The sequence below is a fragment of the Salmo salar genome, chromosome 02, assembly GCF_965601325.2.
Source record: "Salmo salar chromosome 02, fSalSal1, whole genome shotgun sequence".
Lineage (NCBI taxonomy): Eukaryota > Metazoa > Chordata > Actinopteri > Salmoniformes > Salmonidae > Salmo > Salmo salar.
In genome coordinates this window covers 20017501-20041500 of record NC_138292.1, presented here as the reverse complement: position 1 = coordinate 20041500, position 24000 = coordinate 20017501, and the positions used below count along the sequence as shown (strand labels likewise).

Sequence of the window (24000 nt, the reverse complement as noted above, 5' to 3'; positions counted from 1 at the left end):
TGCCGTCGAAACAAATGTTTTTACTCGTTTTGAGTTTGTCCTGCTTCTGATATCTGCCTATTTCTAACAAGCAGTTTCTCCTGCTTCTGATATCTGCCTTTTCATAACAAGCAGTTTGTCCTGCTTCTGATATCTGCCTCTTTCTAACAAGCAGTTTGTCCTGCTTCTGATATCTGCCTCTTGCTAACAAGCAGTTTGTCCTGCTTCTGATATCTGCCTCTTGGTAACAAGCAGTTTGTCCTGCTTCTGATATCTGCCTCTTGGTAACAAGCAGTTTGTCCTGCTTCTGATATCTGTCTCTTCCTAACAAGCAGATTGTCCTTCTTCTGATATCTGCCTCTTGCTAACCACCAGTTTGTCCTGCTTCTGATATCTGCCTCTTTCTAACAAGCAGTTTGTCCTGCTTCTGATATCTGCCTCTTGCTAACAAGCAGTTTGTCCTGCTTCTGATATCTGCCTCTTTCTAACAAGCAGTTTGTCCTGCTTCTGATATCTGCCTCTTTCTAACAAGCAGTTTGTCCTGCTTCTGATATCTGCCTCTTGGTAACAAGCAGTTTGTCCTGCTTCTGATATCTGCCTCTTTCTAACAAGCAGATTGTCCTGCTTCTGATATCTGCCTCTTTCTAACAAGCAGTTGAATCCCCCATTCTGTGTCCCTAACAGTGGGAGACATGACAGATCCAACTCTTCCTAGAAGTATTCAAGTCTCCCCGCTCCACGCCCCCGTAGCCAGTGGCCAATGCACGCAAGTCAGACGAGTGTGTTCTTGGAGCGGTAGGGCGGGGGAATTTTGTGACATTCAAGAGTTTATCAAATTAGCTAGTTTGATGTGCAATTCATAACGTTACATTTAAAATAAAAAACAACAACTAAAAGAGACAAAAAGTAATTCAAACACTTACAAAAAATACACTTTTCCATAGGAGAACAAAAGGGCAGGTGGTCGGGTGCTGGTTGAGTCTCTGTGCACGTGTTTGGGGGTGCGGTGCCTAATCCCTAATCCAGGGAAAAACTGCTTTCCAAAACCTGGCATTGGAGCTCATCTCTGGAGTCTAACTAACTAACTAACCCTGTAGCCTCTATCGCCAAGTCCCATTCGCTACAAGGTGTGTTCCACCTCATAAATCAGACATTATTCTGGGTTTGTAACTGATTATTGGTAGCATGACACTGAGATGGACTAAACTGAGATGTGCTGTAGCATTACCGCTGTCATTCAGTCTCCATTAGAAGGTTGTTGTTCACTGTTTCAGCTGGTGATGTGTATTATATGATGTGGAGTGATAGGATGGAGGTCACATTGCTGTTCCATGGTGTAGAGTGGTAGGTACAGTTCAAGTCACAAGTTTACATACACCTTAGCCAAATACATTTAAACTCCGTTTTTCACAATTCCTGACATTTAATCCTAGTACAATTTGTACTAGGATTAAATGTCTGTCTTAGGTCAGTTAGGATCACCACTTTATTTTAAGAATGTAAAATGTCAGAATAATAGTAGAGAGAATGATTTATTTCAGCTTTTCATTCTTTCATTATATTCCCAGTGGGTCAGAAGTTTACATACACTCAATTACATTTACATTTACATTTACGTCATTTAGCAGACGCGCTTATCCAGAGCGACTTACAAATTGGTGCATTCACCTTATGATATCCAGTGGAACAACCACTTTACAATAGTACATCTATATATTTTGGGGGGGGTTAGAAGGATTACTTAATCCTATCCCAGGTATTCCTTAAAGAGGTGGGGTTTCAGGTGTCTCCGGAAGGTGGTGATTGACTCCGCTGTCCTGGCGTCGTGAGGGAGCTTGTTCCACCATTCGGGTGCCAGAGCAGTCACCCCCAGTTTTGACTGGGCTGAGCGGGAACTGTGCTTCCGCAGAGGTAGGGAGGCGAGCAGGCCAGAGGTGGATGAACGCAGTGCCCTTCTTTGGGTGTAGGGACTGATCAGAGCCTGAAGGTACGGAGGTGCCATTCCCCTCACAGCTCCGTAGGCAAGCACCATGGTCTTGTAGCAGATGCGAGCTTCAACTGGAAGCCAGTGGAGTGTGTGGAGGAGCGGGGTGACGTGAGAGAACTTGGGAAGGTTGAACACCAGACGGGTTGCGGCGTTCTGGATGAGTTGTAGGGGTTTGATGGCACAGGCAGGGAGCCCCGCCAACAGCGAGTTGCAGTAATCCAGACGGGAGATGACAAGTGCCTGGATTAGGACCTGCGCCGCTTCCTGTGTGAGGCAGGGTCGTACTCTGCGAATGTTGTAGAGCATGAACCTACAGGATCGGGTCACCGCCTTGATGTTAGCGGAGAACGACAGGGTGTTGTCCAGGGTCACGCCAAGGCTCTTAGCACTCTGGGAGGAGGACACAATGGAGTTGTCAACCGTGATGGCGAGATCATGGAACGGGCAGTCCTTCCCCGGGAGGGAGATCAGCTCCATCTTGCCGAGGTTCAGCTTGAGGTGGTGATCCGTCATCCACACTGATATGTCTGCCAGACATGCAGAGATGCGATTCGCCACCTGGTTATCAGAAGGGGGAAAGGAGAAGATGAATTGTGTGTCGTCTGCGTAGCAATGATAGGAGAGACCATGTGAGGATATGACAGAGCCAAGTGACTTGGTGTATAGCGAGAATAAGAGAGGGCCAGGTAGGACGCAATCCAAGAGTGAGCCGCGCCGGAGATGCCCAACTCGGAGAGGGTGGAGAGGAGGATCTGATGGTTCACAGTATCAAAGGCAGCAGATCGGTCTAGAAGGATGAGAGCAGAGGAGAGAGACTTAGCTGTAGCAGTGCGGAGAGCCTCCGTGACACAGAGAAGAGCAGTCTCAGTTGAATGACCAGTCTTGAAACCTGACTGATTTGGATCAAGAAGGTCATTCTGAGAGAGATAGCAAGAGAGCTGGCCAAGGACGGCACGCTCAAGAGTTTTGGAGAGGAAAGAAAGAAGGGATACTGGTCTGTAGTTGTTGACATCGGATGGATCGAGTGTAGGTTTTTTGAGAAGCGGTGCAACTCTCGCTCTCTTGAAGACAGAAGGGATGTAGCCAGCGGTCAAGGATGAGTTGATGAGCGAGGTGAGGTAAGGGAGAAGGTCTCCAGAAATGGTCTGGAGAAGAGAGGAGGGGATAGGGTCAAGCGGGCAGGTTGTTGGGCTGCCGGCCGTCACAAGTCGCAAGATTTCATCTGGAGAGAGAGGGGAGAAAGAGGGCAAAGCATAGGGTAGGGCAATGTGAGCAGGACCAGCGGTGTCGTTTGACTTAACAAACGACGATCGGATGTCGTCAACCTTCTTTTCAAAATGGTTGACAAAGTCGTCCGCAGAGAGGGAGGAGGGGGGGAGGAGGATTCAGGAGGGAGGAGAAGGTGGCAAAGAGCTTCCTAGGGTTAGAGGCAGATGCTTGGAATTTAGAGTGGTAGAAAGTGGCTTTAGCAGCAGAAACAGAGGAAGAAAATGTGGAGAGGAGGGAGTGAAAAGATGCCAGGTCCGCAGGGAGGCTAGTTTTCCTCCATTTCCGCTCGGCTGCCCGGAGCCCTGTTCTGTGAGCTCGCAATGAGTCGTCAAGCCACGGAGCAGGAGGGGAGGACCGAGCCGGCCGGGAGGATAGGGGACATAGAGAGTCAAAGGATGCAGAAAGGGAGGAGAGGAGGGTTGAGGAGGCAGAATCAGGAGATTGGTTGGAGAAGGATTGAGCAGAGGGAAGAGATGATAGGATGGAAGAGGAGAGAGTAGCAGGAGAGAGAGAGCGAAGGTTGCGATGGCGCAATACCATCTGAGTAGGGGCAGAGTGAGTAGTGTTGGAGGAGAGCGAGAGGGAAAAGGATACATGGTAGTGGTCGGAGACTTGGATGGGAGTTGCAGTGAGATTGGTAGAAGAACAGCATCTAGTAAAGATGAGGTCAAGCGTATTGCCTGCCTTGTGAGTAGGGATGGACGGTGAGAGGATTAGGCCAAAAGAGGAGAGGAGTAGAAAGAAGGAGGCAGAGAGAAATGAGTCAAAGGTAGACGTAGGGAGGTTAAAGTCACCCAGAATTGTGAGGGGTGAGCCTTCCTCAGGAAAGGAACTTATCAAGGCGTCAAGCTCATTGATGAACTCTCCAAGGGAACCTGGAGGGCGATAAATTATAAGGATGTTAAGCTTGAATGGGCTAGTGATTGTGACAGCATGGAATTCAAAGGAAAGAGAGAATGTCCATTTGGGAAAGATGAGGATTCCAGTCCCGCCACCCCGCTGACCAGATGCTCTCGGGGTATGCGAGAACACGTGGTCAGACGAGAGAGCAGTAGGAGTAGCAGTGTTTTCTGTGGTAATCCATGTTTCCGTCAGCGCCAAGAAGTCGAGGGACTGGAGGGTAGCATAGGCTGAGATGAACTCTGCCTTGTTGGCCGCAGACCGGCAGTTCCAGAGGCTGCCGGAGACCTGGAACTCCACGTGGGTCGTGCGCGCTGGGACCACCAGGTTAGAGTGGCAGCGGCCATGCGGTGTGAAGCGTTTGTGTGGCCTGTGCAGAGAGGAGAGAACAGGGATAGACAGACACATAGTTGACAGGCTACAGAAGAGGCTACGCTAATGCAAAGGAGATTGGAAAGAAAATTAACTAAACAACTGGGGAAGCGAGAGAGCAGGGCCTCCCTCACTAACCATTCGCTGAAACACTCAAATATAACTATTCCAACTTCCACTTAGGAATTATAATTGATGTAAACTACAGTGGTTCAATGTTTCCAAGAATAGGCTCAAACTTAGTTTATTCAGCTAGATAACTTGGTACAGTATTCTTCCGTGAAACCCACCCAGTGCACCGTGTCTTATGACGCCATAGATAATTAGCATGCTAGCATCCAATAACATACGGTTAGCACCAATACTCGGTTACAACAAACTACCAATGGATCATTCGTGTCCGTGTCTAGTTCCTTTCACAACGCAGAAGTAATTAAACGTTGGCTTGCTAACACAAAGTCAGTCCTGCTAGCTACACAAGTGACTAAAAATGATACAGTACTGCTAGCTGGTAGCTGGTAGACTTGGCTAGCTAGCAGGGGCTGCGTTTACCTTTATCTTTGATACAAAGACAACTATTTAGCTAGCTAACGTTACACTAATCAAATCGTTCCATTGTAATGTATTTAGTTTCTACAGTACCGCTACTTGGTAAAGTTGGCTAGCTAGCAGTGGCTGTGGTGTTGTGATGTTGACGCCGTTTGGAAAACGGCGCGAACGAACGAACGAATACAGCTGGCTAGCTGGCTAGCTAACCTTGTTAGTTTCTCAAAGTTAGTTTCTCAAAGCTACACCTACACCTTTAGCTACACTTTTATCCTTGATGCAAAGACAACTATGTAGCTAACATTACACTAATCAAATTGTAATCAAATCGTTCCGTTGTAATGTAAGGAATGTAAGGAAATGTAATATTACCCGCGAAGCGAAGAACAGTACGACTACTCACTCCAGCATCCGGAAGTACCAATTAGTACTTAGTACTAAGTACCAATTAGTATTTAGTAGCATTGCTTTTAAATTGCTTAACTTGGGTCAAACGTTTCGGGTAGCCTTCCACAAGCTTCCCACTGTCACGTCCTGACCAGTAATAGGGGTTATTTGTATTGTAGTTTGGTCAGGACGTGGCAGAGGGTATTTGTTTTATGTGGTTCGGGGTGGTGGTTTGCTTAGAAGGGTGTTTGATTTATTATTTCCAGGTTTTGGGTTATGTTCTATGTTTTTTGTATTTCTATGTTCTCTCTAGTTTAGTATTTCTATGTTAGGTATTGGGTGTTGGACTCTCAATTGGAGGCAGGTGTTTGTAGTTGCCTTTGATTGAGAGTCCTATATATAGGTATGTGTTTTGTTTGTGTTTTGTGGGAGATTGTTCTGTGTATAGCCTTGTGCCTTACCAGACTGTTAGTCGTCATTGTGTCTTTTGTGTACGTGTTTATTTTGGTTTCCCTTCCCTTCTTTTCTTTAATAAAGAAGATGAGTACATACGATCTCGCTGCGTATTGGTCCGACAATGATTTCTCTTTATCTTCTGACGAAGAAGTTTGTGACACCCACAATAAGTTGGGTGAATTTTGGCCCATTCCTCCTGACAGAGCTGGTGTAACTGAGTCAGGTTTGTAGGCCTCCTTGCTCACACACGCTTTTTCAGTTCTGCCCACAAATTATTTGTAGGCTTGAGGTCAGGGCTTTGTGATGGCCACTCCAATACCTTGACTTTGTTGTCCTTAAGCCATTTTGCCACAACTTCGGAAGTATGCTTGGGGTAATTGTTCATTTGGAAGACCCATTTGCGACCAAGCTTTAACTTCCTGACTGATGTCGTGAGATGTTGCTTCAATATATCCACATAATTTTCCCACCTCATGATGCCATCTATTTTGTGGAGTGCACCAGTGCCTCCTGCAGCAAAGCACCCCCACACCATGATGCTGCCACCCCCGTGCTTCACGGTTGGGATGGTGTTCTTCGGCTTGCAAGCTTCCCCCTTTTTCCTCCAAACATAACAATGGTCATTATGGCCAAACAGTTCTATTTTTGTTTCATCAGACCAGAGGACATTTCTCCAAAAAGTACGATCTTTGTCCCCATGTCCAGTTGCAAACCGTAGTCTGGCTTTTTTATGGTAGTTTTGGAGCAGTGGCTTCTTCCTTGCTGAGCGATCTTTCAGGTTATGTTGATATAGGACTCGTTTTACTGTGGATATAAATACTTTTGTACCTGTTTCCTCCAGCATCTTCACAAGGTCCTTTGCTCTTGTTCTGGGATTGATTTGCACTTTTCACACCAAAGTACGTTCATCTCTAGGAGACAGAACGCGTCTCCTTCCTGAGCGGTATGACGGCTGCGTGGTCCCATGGTGTTAATACTTGCGTACTATTGTTTGTACAGATGAACGTGGTACCTTCAGGCGTTTGGAAATTGCTCCCAAGGATGAACCAGACTTGTGGAGGTCTACAATTTTTTTCTGAGGTCTTGGCTGATTTCTTTTGATTTTCCCATCATGTCAAGCAAAGAGACACTGAGTTTGAAGGTAGGCCTTGAAGTACATCCACAGGTACACATCCAATTGACTCAAATTATATAAATTAGCCCACCAGAAGCTTCTAAAGCCATGACATCATTTTCTGGAATTTTCCATGCTGTTTAAAGGCACAGTCAACATAGTGTATGTAAACTTCTGACCCACTGGAATTGTGATACAGTGAATTATAAGTGAAATAATCTGTCTGTAAACAATTGTTGGAAAAATTACTTCTGTCATGCACAAAGTAGATGTTCTAACCAACTTGCCAAAACTATAGTTTGTTAACAAGAAATTTGTGGAGTGGTTGAAAATGAGTTTTAATGACTCCAACCTAAGTGGATGTAATCTTCTGACTTCAACTGTACATTTGATATGTTATTCATAACATACTACACATAATCCTAGTATTCCCAAAGAGTGAAATAACATGATGAGGTGCAGTACGTATGAAGAGAAAGGACTTAACCGTGGTACTATAGTCATGTTTTCATATGTATCAACAAAAACTCTGAGATTGGCTGATCAACAGGATGATTAGTTCTGTTTTACACACACGGAGACACTGATGAAGGGGGAGAGCGTATGCGTGTGTGTGTATATGCGTGTGTGTGTATATGAGTGTGTGTGTGTGTGTGTGTGTGTGTGTGTGTGTGTGTGTGTGTGTGTGTGTGGTGCCTGATCTGCAATGGTGATTCATGCTCTGTTTGAGTGGCTGATGAAGGGTTAACTGTCAGATGAAGGATGGAGCGGAGGAGAAGAAGGGCAGACTTCTCAGGTGTGAAGAATGGAATGAGAGAGGGAGGGAGCGAGCGAGGGATGAGAGAGGGGGATGGGGAGCTCAGGAGGTTGCATTATGGTTGCAGGCCTCGTTGCTTGGCAACGGAGGAGAGCGAGATGGCCGGTTGCTAGGTAACCAGGGGGATACGATGATGACTAACGTGGTGTGAAAGAGATGGGGAGAGAACGCACCACCCCTTTCTCTCTTTCTCAATCTCTCTGTCCGTCTATCTTTCTCTCTTTCTCTCTTTTGCTCGCTCTCTCTTTTCTTGCTGTCATTGTCAATTCATTGTGCTTCAACATGGCTGTTATCACCTTGGTCTGTATAAAAAATATTTAGAAAGCAGATTGGATTAAAAACTAGATGACATAGTGGTCTTCCAAAACCTAAATTGGGTAGAATTACTATTATTTAGTAAACCAGCCAGCTGGGTTCATAAACCTGTTATTTGTGTGTCATAAGGGCTCATAAGACATTAGCGCTTATAGTGCTGGGATCTCTGAGGCTCGTCAGAACTGGGATCTCTGAGGCTCGTTAGAGCTGGGGTCTCTGAGGCTCATTAGAGCTAGGGTCTCTGAGGCTCGTCAGAGCTGGGATCTCTGAGGCTCGTTAGAACTGGGTTCTCTGAGGCTCGTTAGAGCTGGGGTCGCTGAGGCTCGTCAGAGCTGGGGTCTCTGAGGCTCGTCAGAGCTGGGGTCTCTGAGGCTCGTTAGAGCTGGGGTCTCTGAGGCTCGTTAGAGCTGGGGTCTCTGAGGCTCGTTAGAGCTGGGGTCTCTGAGGCTCGTTAGAGCTGGGATCTCTGAGGCTCATTAGAGCTGGGATCTCTGAGGCTCGTTAGAGCTGGGGTGTCTGAGGCTCATTAGAGCTGGGGTCTCTGAGGCTCATTAGAGCTGGGATCTCTGAGGCTCGTGAGAGCTGGGGTCTCTGAGGCTCGTTAGAGCTGAGGTCTCTGAGGCTCGTTAGAGCTGGGGTCTCTGAGACTCGTTAGAGCTGGGGTCTCTGAGGCTCGTTAGAGCTGGGGTCTCTGAGGCTCGTTAGAGCTGGGGTCTCTGAGGCTCGTTAGAGCTGGGGTCTCTGAGGCTCATTAGAGCTGGGGTCTCTGAGGCTCGTTAGAGCTGGGGTCTCTGAGGCTCGTTAGAGCTGGGGTCTCTGAGGCTCGTTAGAGCGATGAGGAAAAGGAGACAATAGTAGTAGGAGAAAGAGAGAGGGAGAAAAAGAGAGAGAACAGAGAGAAAGAAGGCAGAACGAGAGAGCAGAGGGAGTGATAGAAAGAGAGAGAGAGAGAGAGAGAGAGAGAGAGAGAGAGAGAGAGCAGAGTGATGACACTGTTATTAAGCCCAGTATGGGAGAGTATTATAGAGAGAGATGGGGAGGGAGGGAGGGAGAGAAATAGAGGAGTGTGGGAAGAGAGAGGAATAACGTTAGATAGAGAGTGGGGAGGGATAAAAATAGTTCTTCTTTCTTGTGCACTCAGGAAAATGGATCTCTGAATTTGTGTGGATGGACTGTTCCGGTGTGTGCTTCTGCGTGTGGTTCATGTTTTGGTTTGTGACTGGATCTCATCATCGTTTGGTCTGACATATTTTTTTGACCTCAGTGTCTTGTGGGAAAAAATAAAAAGGCAGAAATGACAACAGAGATCCCACTGCTGTAATCCTCTCCCTCACACACGCACACGCACTCACACAGATACTCCCCCCATGATGTGGTGTGATGGTTCAGTCCAATGATTGTGCATAGGCGGGGGAGGGGGTAGAATAAGATTTGATTGGATAATCCAAGGATTTAATATCCCCTAATCCTAGTAAAATCCTCTCTGCATTACTGCAGGGAGTGAGATTAACTGTGTGTTTGTGTGTTTGTGTGAGTGTCTGTACGTGTGAATGTGTGTTTGTGTGAGTGTCTGTACATGTGAATGTGTGTTTGTGTGAGTGTCTGTACATGTGAATGTGTGTTTGTGTGAGTGTCTGTACATGTGAATGTGTGTTTGTGTGAGTGTCTGTACGTGTGAATGTGTGTTTGTGTGTTTGTGTGAGTGTCTGTACGTGTGAATGTGTGTTTGTGTGAGTGTCTGTACGTGTGAATGTGTGTCTGTGTGAGTGTCTGTACGTGTGAATTTGTGTTTGTGTGAGTGTCTGTACGTGTGAATGTGTGTTTGTGTGAGTGTCTGTACGTGTGAATGTGTGTCTGTGTGAGTGTCTGTACGTGTGAATTTGTGTCTGTGTGAGTGTCTGTACGTGTGAATGTGTGTTTGTGTGAGTGTCTGTACGTGTGAATTTGTGTTTGTGTGAGTGTCTGTACGTGTGAATGTGTGTTTGTGTGAGTGTCTGTATGGGTGAATGTGTGAGTGGTCATGCCTTTAGGTGAGGCTGCCCATGTGATGCAGTTTATTTGCATGTTCACACACAAACACACACACAAACACACACACACACACACACACACACACACACACACACACACACACACACACACACACACACACACACACACACACACGAGGTTGTCAGAGCATCCATAGAGTACAGACACATACAGGAGCGTGTCTATGTAGAGTGATATGTACAGTTGAAGTCAGAAGTTTACATCCACTTAGGTTGGAGTCATTAAAACTTGTTTTTCAACCACTCCACAAACTTCTTGTTAACAAACTATAGTTTTGGCAAGTCGGTTAGGACATCTACTTTGTGCATGACACAAGTAGTTTTTCCAACAATTGTTTACAGACAGATTATTTCACTTATAATTCACTGTATCACAATTCCAGTGAGTCAGAAGTTTACATACACTATGTTGACTGTGCCTTTAAACAGCTGGAAAATTCCAGAAAATGATGTCATGACTTTAGAAGCTTCTGGTAGGCTAATTTATATAATTTGAGTCACTTGGAGGTGTACCTGTGGATGTATTTCAAGGCCTACCTTCAAACTCAGTGTCTCTTTGCTTGACATCGTGGGAAAATCAAAAGAAATCAGCCAAGACCTCAGAAAAAAAATTGTAGACCTCCACAAGTCTGGTTCATCCTTGGGAGCAATTTCCAAATGCCTGAAGGTACCACGTCCATCTGTACAAACATTAGTACGCAAGTATTAACACCATGGGACCACGCAGCCGTCATACCGCTCAGGAAGGAGATGCATTCTGTCTCCTAGAGATGAACATACTTTGGTGCGTAAAGTGCAAATCAATCCCAGAACAACAGCAAAGGACCTTGTGAAGATGCTGGAGGAAACGGGTACAAAATTATCTATATCCACAGTAAAACGAGTCCTATATCAACATAACCTGAAAGGCCGCTCAGCAAGGAAGAAGCCACTGCTCCAAAAGCACCATAAAAAAGCCAGACTACCACCATAAAAAAGCCAGAAATGTCCTCTGGTCTGATGAAGCAAAAATAGAACTGTTTGGCCATAATGACCATCATCATGTTTGGAGGAAAAGGGGGAGGCTTGCAAGCCGAAGAACACCATCCCAACCGTGAAGCATGGGGTGGCAGCATCATGTTGCTTTGCTGCAGGAGGGACTGGTGCACTTCACAAAATAGATGACTTAAGGACAACAAAGTCAAGGTATTGGAGTGGCCATCACAAAGCCCTGACCTAAATCCTATAGAAAATTTGTTGGCAGAACTGAAAATGTGTGTGCAAGCAAGAAGGCCTACAAACCTGACTCAGTTACACCAGCTCTGTCAGGAGGAATGGGCCAAAATTCACCCAACTTATTGTGGGAAGCTTGTGGAAGGCTACCCGAAACGTTTGACCCAAGTTCAACAATTTAAAGGCAATGCAACCAAATACTAATTGAGTGTATGTAAACTTCTGACCCACTGGGAATGTGATGAAAGAAATAAAAGCTGAAATAAATCATTCTGTCTACTATTATTCTGACATTTCACATTCTTAAAATAAAGTGGTGAGCCTTACTGACCTAAGACAGGGAATTTTTACTAGGATTAAATGTCAGGAATTGTGAAAAAACTGAGTTTAAATGTATTTGGCTAAGGTGTATGGAAACTTACGACTCAACTGTAAATATAGTATTTCGTGTGTGTGTGTGTGTGTGTGTGTGTGTGTGTGTGTGTGTGTGTGTGTGTGTGTGTGTGTGTGTGTGTGTGTGTGTGTGTGTGTGTGTGTGTGTGTGTGTGTGTGTGTGTGTGTGTGTGTGTGTGTGTGTGTGTGTGTGTGTGTGTGTGTGTGTGTGTGTGCAGATGGTTTGTGTTAACTAAGTCTTAATTGGAACGTGAGCAATTAGAGGGTAATTTATCTTGAGAAAGAGGGAGAGAGAGAGAGAGAAAGAGAGAGAGAGAGAGAGAGACAGAGAGAGAGAGAGAGAGCAGAGACAGACAGACAGACACACACAGACAGACAGACAGACAGACAGACAGACAGACAGACAGACAGACAGACAGACAGACAGACAGACAGACAGACAGACAGACAGACAGACAGACAGACAGACAGACAGACAGACAGACAGACAGACAGACAGACAGACAGACAGACAGACAGACAGAGAGAGATGCTGTACCCGGTTTGCGTATGGACAGGTAAACGGATACAGTGAAAAGGAGAGAGAGGAGAAGATGAAGATGGGTAGCTGTCTGTGTGAATAGAAGCACCAATGGATAGGAGGAGGAGAGAGAGGGAGCGAGAGATACACTATAAAACATGTTTTTGTTGTTTCAATTCATTTTATTAAGTAACTGGTTACACACCTTTTTTTTTGTTTAATTAACTTTTCGGTCAAAGTGTTACCTGAATTTAACATTTTTAGTTGGCCCAAACTTATATCCAACATGAGAAAATGTAGGCAAAAATTCTGTCAACTTAAAATGATGTGTTTGCTCAATTTGTTTCATATGTTCATTCAACTAGAAGTTATTATTTTGGCATTTTACCCCCGTAAAAGGCTGTGGAAGTAGTTACACACACAGTGCTTTTAACATACAATGTTTTCAGCTTACATATTTGACATTGTGCATGTTCATGTATACAGTAATTATTATTCAACATGTCCTCACCTGTGATTTGAAGTCACAACCTTCTGGTTCAAACATACCCTCGTAAAACTGACTATCCTACTGATCCTTGACTTTGGCGATATAATTTACAAAATAGCCTCCAACACTCTACTCAACAAATTGGATATAGTCTATCACAGTGCCATCTGTTTTGTCACCAAAGCCCCATATACTACCCACCACAGCGACCTGTACGCTCTCGTTGGTTGGCCCTCGCTTCATATTCGCCGCCAAACCCACTGGCTCCAGGTCATCTATAAGTCTTTGCTAGGTAAAGCACCACCTTATCTCAGCTCACTGGTCACCATAGCAACACCCACCCGTAGCACGCACTCCAGCAGGTATATCTCACTGGTCACCCCCAAAGCCAACTCCTCCTTTGGCCGCCTTTCCTTCGAGTTGTCTGCTGCCAATGACTGGAACAAACTGCAAAAATCACTGAAGCTGGAGTCTTATATCTCCCTCACTAACTTTAAGCATCAGCTGTCAGAGCAGCTTACCGACCATTGCACCTGTACACAGCCCATCTGTAAATAGCCCACCCAACTACCTCATCCCCATATTGTTATTTATTTTCCACCCCAGTATCTCTACTTGCACATTCATCTTCTGCACTATTCATCACTCCAGTGTTTAATTGCTAAATTATAATTATTTCACCACTATGGCCTATTTATTGCCTTACTTCCTAATCTTACTACATTTGCACACACTGTATATAGATTTTTATATTGTGTTATTGACTGTACGTTTGTTTATCCCATGTGTAACTCTGTGTTGTTTGTGTCGCACTGCTTTGCTTGATCTTGGCCAGGTCGCAGTTGTAAATGACAACTTGTTCTCAACTGGCCTACCTGGTTAAATAAAGGTGAAATAAAAAAAATATATATATATATTTTAGCAAACACATAATTCTAAGTTGACTGTATTTTTGCCTACGTTTTTTTCATGTTTATAAGTTTGGCGCAACTAAAAATGTTAAGTTCAGGTAACACAAAATGTACACCAAAAAAAGGCTGTAGAACCAGTACTAATAACTAGTTGAACCAACCAGATGTGTGTTTTTACAGTGTAAAGGGAAGAGAGAGGGGGCGGAGTGTAATGTGGTAGAGGGAGTCAGGCCACTGAAGCAGGAACTAGACATTATTTCTATTTCATTCTCCAGCTCAAGGGAATATAAAGTACTATACTGTATAGACTCAACCTCCTCTCCTCTCCTCTCCTCTCCTCTCCTCTCCTCTCCTCTCCTCTCCTCTCCTCTCCTCTCCTCTCCTCTCCTCTCCTCTCCTCTCCTCTCCTCTCCTCTCCTCTCCTCTCCTCTCCTCTCCTCTCCTCTCACTCCCCTTCCCCCACTGACTACTATTGTCCTCCCTCCCTCTCTCTCTCCCCTCCCCTCTCCCTCCGAATCACTCTCCTCCCCTCTCCCTCTCCCTTCCCCACTGACTACTATTGTCCTCCCTCCTTTGCTTTCTCTCTATTCAGTGATCCTCATGCAGTCCTTTCCTCAGAGTCTTTCTATCCATCTGTTCCCTCCCTGCTTACCTTCCCCTCTCTATTTTTACCTCTTTACCTCTCCCTCTCCTTTTCTCCCTCCTCCTCCTCCTCCACCTCCTCCTCTTTCTTTGTTTATCCCAAGAGCACAGCCGTCACCCCTGGCAACTGGCATCCTTGTTTACCTGCCGAGCGTGTCGTCATGGGATTGCCATGACAACAAGGCAGTTGCCATGCCAATGTGAAGTGCCATTGTGTTGTAGAAACCTCTACCTCTCACCTGCCCATCGCTCTCTATTTAACCTTTATTTGACCAGGAAGTCCTACTGAGACCAAGGTCACTGTTACAGAAGAGCCCTGAATTACAGAGAATTACTCAAATACACACATCAATGTATCTGTTTCTCTTTATATTCTCTCTCTCTTATGAAGATTCTTTCCTTCTCTACCTGCTGTCAGACACATGCATAGCTGTGTACACACACACACACACACACACACACACACACACACACACACACACACACACACACACACACAACGTACATGGTTACAATACACAAAGACAGGGCAAGGCATATGGAGGGATGGATTAAAGAGTGGATGGATGGATGGATGGATGGATGGATGGATGGATGGATGGATGGATGGATGGATGGATGGATGGATGGATGGATGGATGGATGGAGGCATAGAGAGAGGGACAGAGCGATGGGTTAGAGTGGACACATCCTGGTACAGCAGCCTAATAACACACTGAGAGATCAAATCCTGGTTCAGTAGCCTAATTACACACTGAGAGATCAAATCCTGGTCCAGCAGCCTAATTACACACTGAGAGATCAAAACCTGGTCCAGTAGCCTAATTACACACTGAGAGATCAAATCCTGGTCCAGTAGCCTAATTACACACTGAGAGATCAAATCCTGGTCCAGCAGCCTAATTACACACTGAGAGATCAAAACCTGGTCCAGCAGCCTAATTACACACTGAGAGATCAAATCCTGGTCCAGCAGCCTAATTACACACTGAGAGATCAAATCCTGGTCCAGTAGCCTAATTACACACTGAGAGATCAAATCCTGGTCCAGTAGCCTAATATGTAAACATTATTAAGTGACTAAGATACCATAGAGTAGTATAGAATACAGTATATACATATGAGATGAGTAATGCCAGATATCTAAACATTATTAAGTGAATGAGATACTGTAGAATAGTATAGAATACAGTATATACATATGAGATGAGTAATGCCAGATATGTAAACATTATTAAAGTGACTAGTGTTCCATTCCCTAAAGTGGCCAGTGATTTGTAGTTTATGCCTATAGGCAGCAGCCTCTAATGTGCTAGTGATGGATGTTTAACAGTCTGATGGCCTTGAGATATAAGCTGTTTCTCAGTCTCTCGGTCCCAGCTTTGATGCACATGTACTGACCTCGCCTTCTGGATGATAGCGGGGTGAACAGGCAGTGGCTCGGCTGGTTGTTGTCCTTGATGATCTTTTTGGCCTTCCTGTGACATCGGGTGCTGTAGGTGTCCTGGAGGGCAGGTAGTTTGCCGTCGGTAATGCGTTGGGCAAATCCTGGTCAAGCAGTCTAATTACACACTGAGAGATCAAATCATGGTCCAGCAGCCTAATTACACACTGAGAGATCAAATCCTGGTCCAGCAGCCTAATTACACACTGAGAGATCAAATCCTGGTCCAGCAGCCTAATTACACACTGAGAGATCAAATCCTGGTCCAGTAACCTAATTACACACTGAGAGATCAAAACCTGGTCCAGTAGCCTAATTAAACACTGAGAGATCAAAACCTGGTTCAGTAGCCTAATTACACACTGAGAGATCAAATCCTGGTCCAGCAGCCTAATTACACACTGAGAGATCAATGAACAAGACAGGCCTGATTGATGACTGGCCGGACAGACACTGGGGATATAGAGAAGGATGGACTGATGGATGAATGGATGGCCAGATGATGAATTATGATGGGATGTTTGTGTTGTCTGTGTGTCATGTGTGTCCAGCTAACACTAGTCAATAGCAGTCACGTGTGTGTGCATATGTGTGTGTATGTTTGTGTGTGTGTGTGAGTGATAGCTTTGTCTCAGATCAATATAGTCTGGTGGTGACAGCTAAGAGCAGATCAATCAGCGGTATGGATCAGTCTGTCTCGGATATCTTCTATTTAATGTACTCTTTCATTACACTGACTGAACACACCACCAAGACCTCTCTCTCTCTCTCTCTCTCTCTCTCTCTCTCTCTCTCCCTCTCTCTCTCTCTCTCTCTCTCTCCCTCTCGCTCTCTCTCTCGCTCTCACTCTCTCTCCCCCCTCTCTCCCTCTCTACCTCTCTCTCTCACTCCCTTTCCCCCCTCTCTCTCTCACCCTCTCTCTCTCCCTCTCCCTCTCTCTCTCCCTCTCTCTCTCTCCCTCCCTCTCCCTCTCCCTCTCACTCACTCACTCTCTCTCTCTCTCTCTCCCTCTCCCCCCCTCTCTCTCTCTTTCCACATCTCTTTTACTCCTACTTCTTTATCATCATCTCTTCTACTCTTCTCTCTGTTCCTCTTCTCTCATTTCACATTTTCTTCTCTCCTCATCTCTCCCTCTTTCTCTCACACACCCATCCCTCCATCATCCCCCCACCTGTCTCTCTCTATTCTTATCTCTCTCTTCCCCATCCCTCCATCATCCCCCCACCTCTCTCTCTCTTCTTATCTCTCTTCACCATCCCTCCATCATCCCCCACCTCTCTCTCTTCTTATCTCTCTCTTCACCATCCCTCCATCATCCCCCCACCTCTCTCTCTCTTCTTATCTCTCTTCACCATTCCTCCATCATCCCCCCACCTCTCTCTCTCTTCTTATCTCTCTCTTCACCCATCCCTCCATCATCCCCCACCTCTCTCTTTTCTTATCTCTCTTCACTTACTTTCATCATCCCCCCACCTCTCTCTCTCTTCTTATCTCTCTTCACCATCCCTCCATCATCTCCCCCACCTCTCTCTCTCTTCTTATCTCTCTTCACCATCCCTCCATCATCTCCCCCACCTCTCTCTCTTCTTATCTCTCTTCACCCATCCTTCCATCATCCCCCCACCTGTCTCTCCCGCTCTTCACCCATCCTTCCATCATCCCCCACCTCTCTCTCTCTCTTCTTATCTCTCTTCACCCATCCCTCCATCATCCCCGGACCTGTCTCTTTCTCTTCTTTTCTCTCTCCACCCATCCCTCCATCTCTTACTTATTGTTGTCTCATTGCTACAGTGAGGGAAAAAAGTATTTGATCCCCTGCTGATTTTGTACGTTTGCCCACTGACAAAGAAATGATCAGTCTATCATTTTAATGGTAGGTTTATTTGAACAGTGAGAGACAGAATAACAACAAGAAATCCAGAAAAACGCATGTCAAAAATGTTATAAAATGATTAGCATTTTAATGAGGGAAATAAGTATTTAACCCCTCTGCAAAACATGACTTAGTACTTGGTGACAAAACCCTTGTTGGCAATCACAGAGGTCAGACGTTTCTTGTAGTTGGCCCCCAGGTTTGCACACATCTCAGGAGGGATTTTGTCCCACTCCTCTTTGCAGAGCTTCTCCAAGTCATTAAGGTTTTGAGGCTGACGTTTGGCAACTCGAACCTTCAGCTCCCTCCACAGATTTTCTATGGGATTAAGGTCTGGAGACTGGCTTGGCCACTCCAGGACCTTAATGTGCTTCTTCTTGAGCCACTCCTTTGTTGCCTTGGCCGTGTGTTTTGGGTCTTTGTCATGCTGGAATACCCATCCACGACTAATTTTCAATGCCCTGGCTGAGGGAAGGAGGTTCTCACCCAAGATTTGACGGTACATGGCCCCGTCCATCGTCCCTTTGATGCGGTGAAGTTGTCCTGTCCCCTTAGCAGAAAAACACCCCCAAAGCATAATGTTTCCACCTCCATGTTTGACGGTGGGGATGGTGTTCTTGGGGTCATAGGCAGCATTCCTCCTCCTCCAAATACGGCGAGTTGAGTTGATGCCAAAGAGCTCCATTTTGGTCTCATCTGACCACAACACTTTCACCCAGTTGTCCTCTGAATCATTCAGATGTTCATTGGCAAACTTCAGACGGGCATGTATATGTGCTTTCTTGAGCAAGGGGACCTTGCGGGTGCTGCAGGATTTCAGTCCTTCACGACATAGTGTGTTACCAATTGTTTTCTTGGTGACTATGGTCCCAGCTGCCTTGAGATCATTGACAAGATCCTCCCGTGTAGTTCTGGGCTGATTCCTCACCGTTCTCATGATCATTGCAACTCTACGAGGTGAGATCTTGCATGGAGCCCCGGGCCGAGGGAGATTGACAGTTATTTTGTGTTTCTTCCATTTGCGAATAATCGTACCAACTGTTGTCACCTTCTCACCAAGCTGCTTGGCGATGGTCTTTTAGCCCATTCCAGCTTTGTGTAGGTCTACAATCTTGTCCCTGACATCCTTGGAGAGCTCTTTGGTCTTGGCCATGATGGAGAGTTTGGAATCTGATTGATTGATTGCTTCTGTGTACAGGTGTCTTTTATACAGGTAACAAACAGAGATTAGGAGCAGTCCCTTTAAGAGTGTGCTCCTAATCTCAGCTCGTTACCTGTATAAAAGACACCTGGGAGCCAGAAATCTTTCTGATTAAGAGGGGGTCAAATACTTATTTCCCTCATTAAAATAACATTTTTGACATGCATTTTTCTGGATTTTTTTGTTGTTATTCTGTCTCTCACTGTTCAAATAAACCTACCATTAAAATGATAGACTGATAATTTCTTTGTTAGTGGACAAACGTACAAAATCAGCAGGGGATCAAATACTTTTTTCCCTCACTGTATGACTAACAACTGTGCATGTGTGTGTATTTATGAATAGGTGTTTGAGCTTGAGTGTGCATGTGTGCATGTGTATGTATTTGTGTATGTGCATGTGACTAAGCGTTGCATCTCTGTGGTCGTGACATTTCAGAGGCTGAACGAGTCATGACTGAATCATTCTCTCCCTCTCCCCCCCATCTCTCTCTCTCTCTCTCTCTGAGTCATCCTCTCTCAGGGGCATCTTTGCTTTCATGCTTCTCCCCCCTTCTGTCTCTCTGTATTTTCTCTCTCCCCTACTTTTCTTCTATGTTGCCTTCATCCTTCTCGGCCAGCTCCTCCACCTGGCTTCCTCTCTCCTGTTTGTCTGTGGCCCTTGGGCTCTACCTCTTTCTCTCTACCTCTTTCTCTCTCTCTGTCTCTCTCTCTCTCTCTCTCTCTCTCTCTCTCTCTGCTCTCTCTCTCTCTCTCTCTCTCTCTCTCTCTCTCTCTCTCTCTCTCTCTCTTTCTCTCTTTCTCTCTCTTTCTCTCTCTTTCTCTCTCTCTCTCTCTCTCTCTCTCTTGCTCTCTCCATCCCTTTCATTCAGTCTCTCCCTCGCCTTCTGGAAGTCTCTGTTCTCTCTCTTTCATTCCTCCTATCCCTCTCTCCTTACTGTTCCTTTTTACTCCCATCCTCCTATTCAATTACAAACAGTTTTATTGGCACAGAATATATTTGTAAATTATTTTCTCTCTTTCTTTCTCTCCCTCTCTCTTACACACACACACAGACACACACAGTTCTCTCTATTCTCTCTGTCTCTAACTCCTATCTTCATTCTGTTCTCTGGTCTAATCCCAAGTGCTTCTGTAATCCAGATCAGCTGGCCCACATTCTTAATCTCATCACTCCTCAATCCCTACTACTACTCCAGTGTGTGTGTGTGTGTGTGTGTGTGTGTGTGTGTGTGTGTGTGTGTGTGTGTTTTGTGTTTGTGTTTGTGTGTGTGTGTGTGTGTGTGTGTGTGTGTGTGTGTGTGTGTGTGTGTGTGTGTGTGTGTGTGTGTGTGTGTGTGTGTGTGTGTGTGTGTTTGTGTTTGTGTGTGAGAGAGCGACAGACGACAGGGGCCAGACCGTTTAAAGTCATGTTGTAAACACACCTGTTAACCTTGAGTCTGACACACACACATACACCCCCCACCCCCCCCACACACACACACACAACAAATACACAGAGAGAAAGACATGCACATACTTACTTCCACACTTCCAGAAACACATGAACACACACCAGCACACTGGTCTTATTGATTACTCTGTGTTCATGTGTGATCTAAAGCTGATCCTACATTCCTTCTCTACTGATCTCATGTTGATCTGGTGTGTATCTTGTCTCAATCATGATTAGTCACGTGATGATAGGCTGTTGATCATGTGTTGATCATACTGTATGTTGATCATGTGTATTGATCATACTGTATGTTGATCATGTGTTGATCATACTGTATGTTGATCATGTGTATTGATCATACTGTATGTTGATCATGTGTTGATCATACTGTATGTTGATCATGTGTTGATTATACTGTATGTTGATCATGTGTATTGAACATACTGTATGTTGATCATGTGTTGATCATACTGTATATTGATCATACTGTATGTTGATCACGTGTTGATCATACTGTATGTTGATCATGTGTTGATCATACTGTATGTTGATCATGTGTATTGATCATACTGTATGTTGATCACGTGTTGATCATACTGTATGTTGATCATGTGTTGATCATAATGTATGTTGATCATGTGTTGATCATACTGTATGTTGATCATGTGTTGATTATACTGAATGTTGATCATGTGTTGATTATACTGTATGTTGATCATGTGTATTGATCATACTGTATGTTGATCATGTGTTTTGAACATGCTGTATGTTGATCATGTGTTGATCATTCTGTATGTTGATCATGTGTATTGATCATACTGTATGTTTATCATGTGTTGATCATACTGTATGTTGATCATGTGTATTGATCATACTGTATGTTGATCATGTGTATTGATCATACTGTATGTTGATCATGTGTTGATCATACTGTATGTTGATCATGTGTTGATCATACTGTATGTTGATCATGTATTGATCATACTGTATGTTGATCATACTGTGTGTTGATCATACTGTATGTTTATCATGTGTATTGATCATACTGTATGTTGATCATACTGTATGTTGATCATACTGTATGTTTATCATGTATTGATCATACTGTATGTTGATCATGTGTTGATCATACTGTATGTTGATCATGTGTATTGATCATACTGTATGTTGATCATGTGTATTGATCATACTGTATGTTGATCATGTGTTGATCATACTGTATGTTGATCATGTACTGATCATACTGTATGTTGATCATGTGTATTGATCATACTGTATGTTGATCATACTGTATGTTGATCATGTACTGATCATACTGTAAGTTGATCATGTGTATTGATCTCCTTCTTGTCTGTATTCCAGATGAACCGACCCATCCAGGTAAAACCTGCCGACAGCGAGGGGAGAGGAGGTAAGACACATCACACACACCACACACATCACACACACATCACACACACCACACACACACACCTCACACACATCACACACACATCACACACACCACACACACACACCTCACACACACATCACACACACCACACACACACACCTCACACACATCACACACACATCACATAACACATCACATACCTGCCTCACACACACATCACACACCTGCCTCACACACACACACACACACATCACACACACATCACACACCTGCCTCACACACAGAACACACACACATCACACACACACACATCACACACATCACACACACATCACACACCTGCCTCACACACACACACACACACACGTCACACACACACCACACACACACACCACACACACGTCACACACACACATCACATAACACATCACACACCTGCCTCACACACACATCACACACACGTCACACACACACATCACATAACACATCACACACCTGCCTCACACACACATCACACACACATCATACATCACACACAAATGAACACGCTTCTTCACTAATGATAATACACGCCATCTTACATTATAATGACACACCTGTCCAATTCTACAGAAGTTACTCAATTCAATCTGTATCTACAGCAGGGTTGAGGTCAACCACAAATTTAGATGAGGATTTTTCACAAATTGAATTTGGAGAGTCAAGTCTTCAATGTGACTCTCCTTCTCCCAAGTGGAACTCTTGCTACGGATACTCTGTTAGTCTGTATCTGCTGATACGCACTGTAAAGTAAGCCTCAAAGACACACACCTACATTCTTAGTGATCTCTACTGTGATCTCTGTTGCTCCTCTACTCCCAAGTTTCATCTGTCTGTAATGTATAAGTTTATAAGTTTATACTGCACCCTGGTGGTTGGTAGCAGTATCGCAACACGTCTTTTTCTCCCATTACTGGCCTGCTAGAACATCATGAGATTCAAGGAGACCACCATGATATGTTTTATGAACTGAGTACATAGGAGAAGATTCTAACTCTAGTATCAGAGCGATCTAACTCCTCTCCTTTTCTCCTCCCTCTCTTCCCTTCCTCCCTCTCTCCCCCTCCTCCCTCTCTCCACCTGGTGTGCCCCTCTTCCAGAAGACAGGAAGTTGTTTGTGGGCATGCTGGGTAAACAGCAGAGTGATGAAGACGTCAAGAGGCTGTTTGAGCCCTTTGGTACTATAGACGAGTGTACTGTACTACGGGGGCCAGATGGCACCAGTAAAGGTTGTGCGTTTGTGAAGTACCAGGGACATGCTGAAGCTCAGGCTGCCATTAGCACCCTGCATGGGAGCCGCACACTGCCTGTAAGTCACAGATAAGTCTTCCTACCTCTCCCTCTGTAAGTCACAGACAAGTCTTCCTACCTCTCCCTCTGTAAGTCACAGAAAAGTCTTCCTACCTCTCCCTCTGTAAGTCACAGACAAGTCTTCCTACCTCTCCCTCTGTAAGTCACAGACAAGTCTTCCTACCTCTCCCTCTGTAAGTCACAGACAAGTCATCCTACCTCTCCCCCTGTAAGTCACAGACAAGTCTTCCTACCTCTCCCTCTGTAAGTCACAGACAAGTCTTCCTACCTCTCCCTCTGTAAGTCACAGAAAAGTCTTCCTACCTCTCCCTCTGTAAGTCACAGACAAGTCTTCCTACCTCTCCCTCTGTAAGTCACAGACAAGTCTTCCTACCTCTCCCTCTGTAAGTCACAGAAAAGTCTTCCTACCTCTCCCTCTGTAAGTCACAGACAAGTCTTCCTACCTCTCCCTCTGTAAGTCACAGACAAGTCATCCTACCTCTCCCCCTGTAAGTCACAGACAAATCTTCCTACCTCTCCCTCTGTAAGTCACAGACAAGTCTTCGAACCTCTCCCTCTGTAAGTCACAGACAAGTCTTCCTACCTCTCCCTCTGTAAGTCACAGACAAGTCTTCCAACCTCTCCCTCTATAAGTCACAGACAAGTCTTCCTACCTCTCCCTCTGTAAGTCACAGACAAGTCTTCCTACCTCTCCCTCTGTAAGTCACAGACAAGTCATCCTACCTCTCCCTCTGTAAGTCACAGACAAATCATCCAAACTCTCCCTCTGTAAGTCACAGACAAGTCATCCTACCTCTCCATCTAAGTCACAGACAAGTCTTCCAACCTCTCCCTCTGTAAGTCACAGACAAGTCATCCTACCGCTCACTCTGTAAGTCACAGACAAATCATCCAACCTCTCCCTCTGTAAGTCACAGACAAGTCATCCTACCTCTCCCTCTGTA

At 45.0% G+C, this 24000-nt stretch overlaps 1 protein-coding gene across 2 annotated transcripts in view; it reads left to right on the top strand.

The window, feature by feature from the left end:
• LOC106573460 (CUGBP Elav-like family member 3) overlaps nt 1-24000 on the top strand; it is an 83795-nt gene that overhangs the window by 44757 nt on the left and 15038 nt on the right. For both annotated transcript variants that reach the window (XM_045699177.2, XM_045699163.2), the window contains exons 5-6: nt 21676-21724; nt 22846-23054. In XM_045699177.2, the coding sequence (XP_045555133.2) occupies nt 21676-21724; nt 22846-23054 (258 nt within the window). The remainder of the gene's footprint in view (nt 1-21675; nt 21725-22845; nt 23055-24000) is intronic.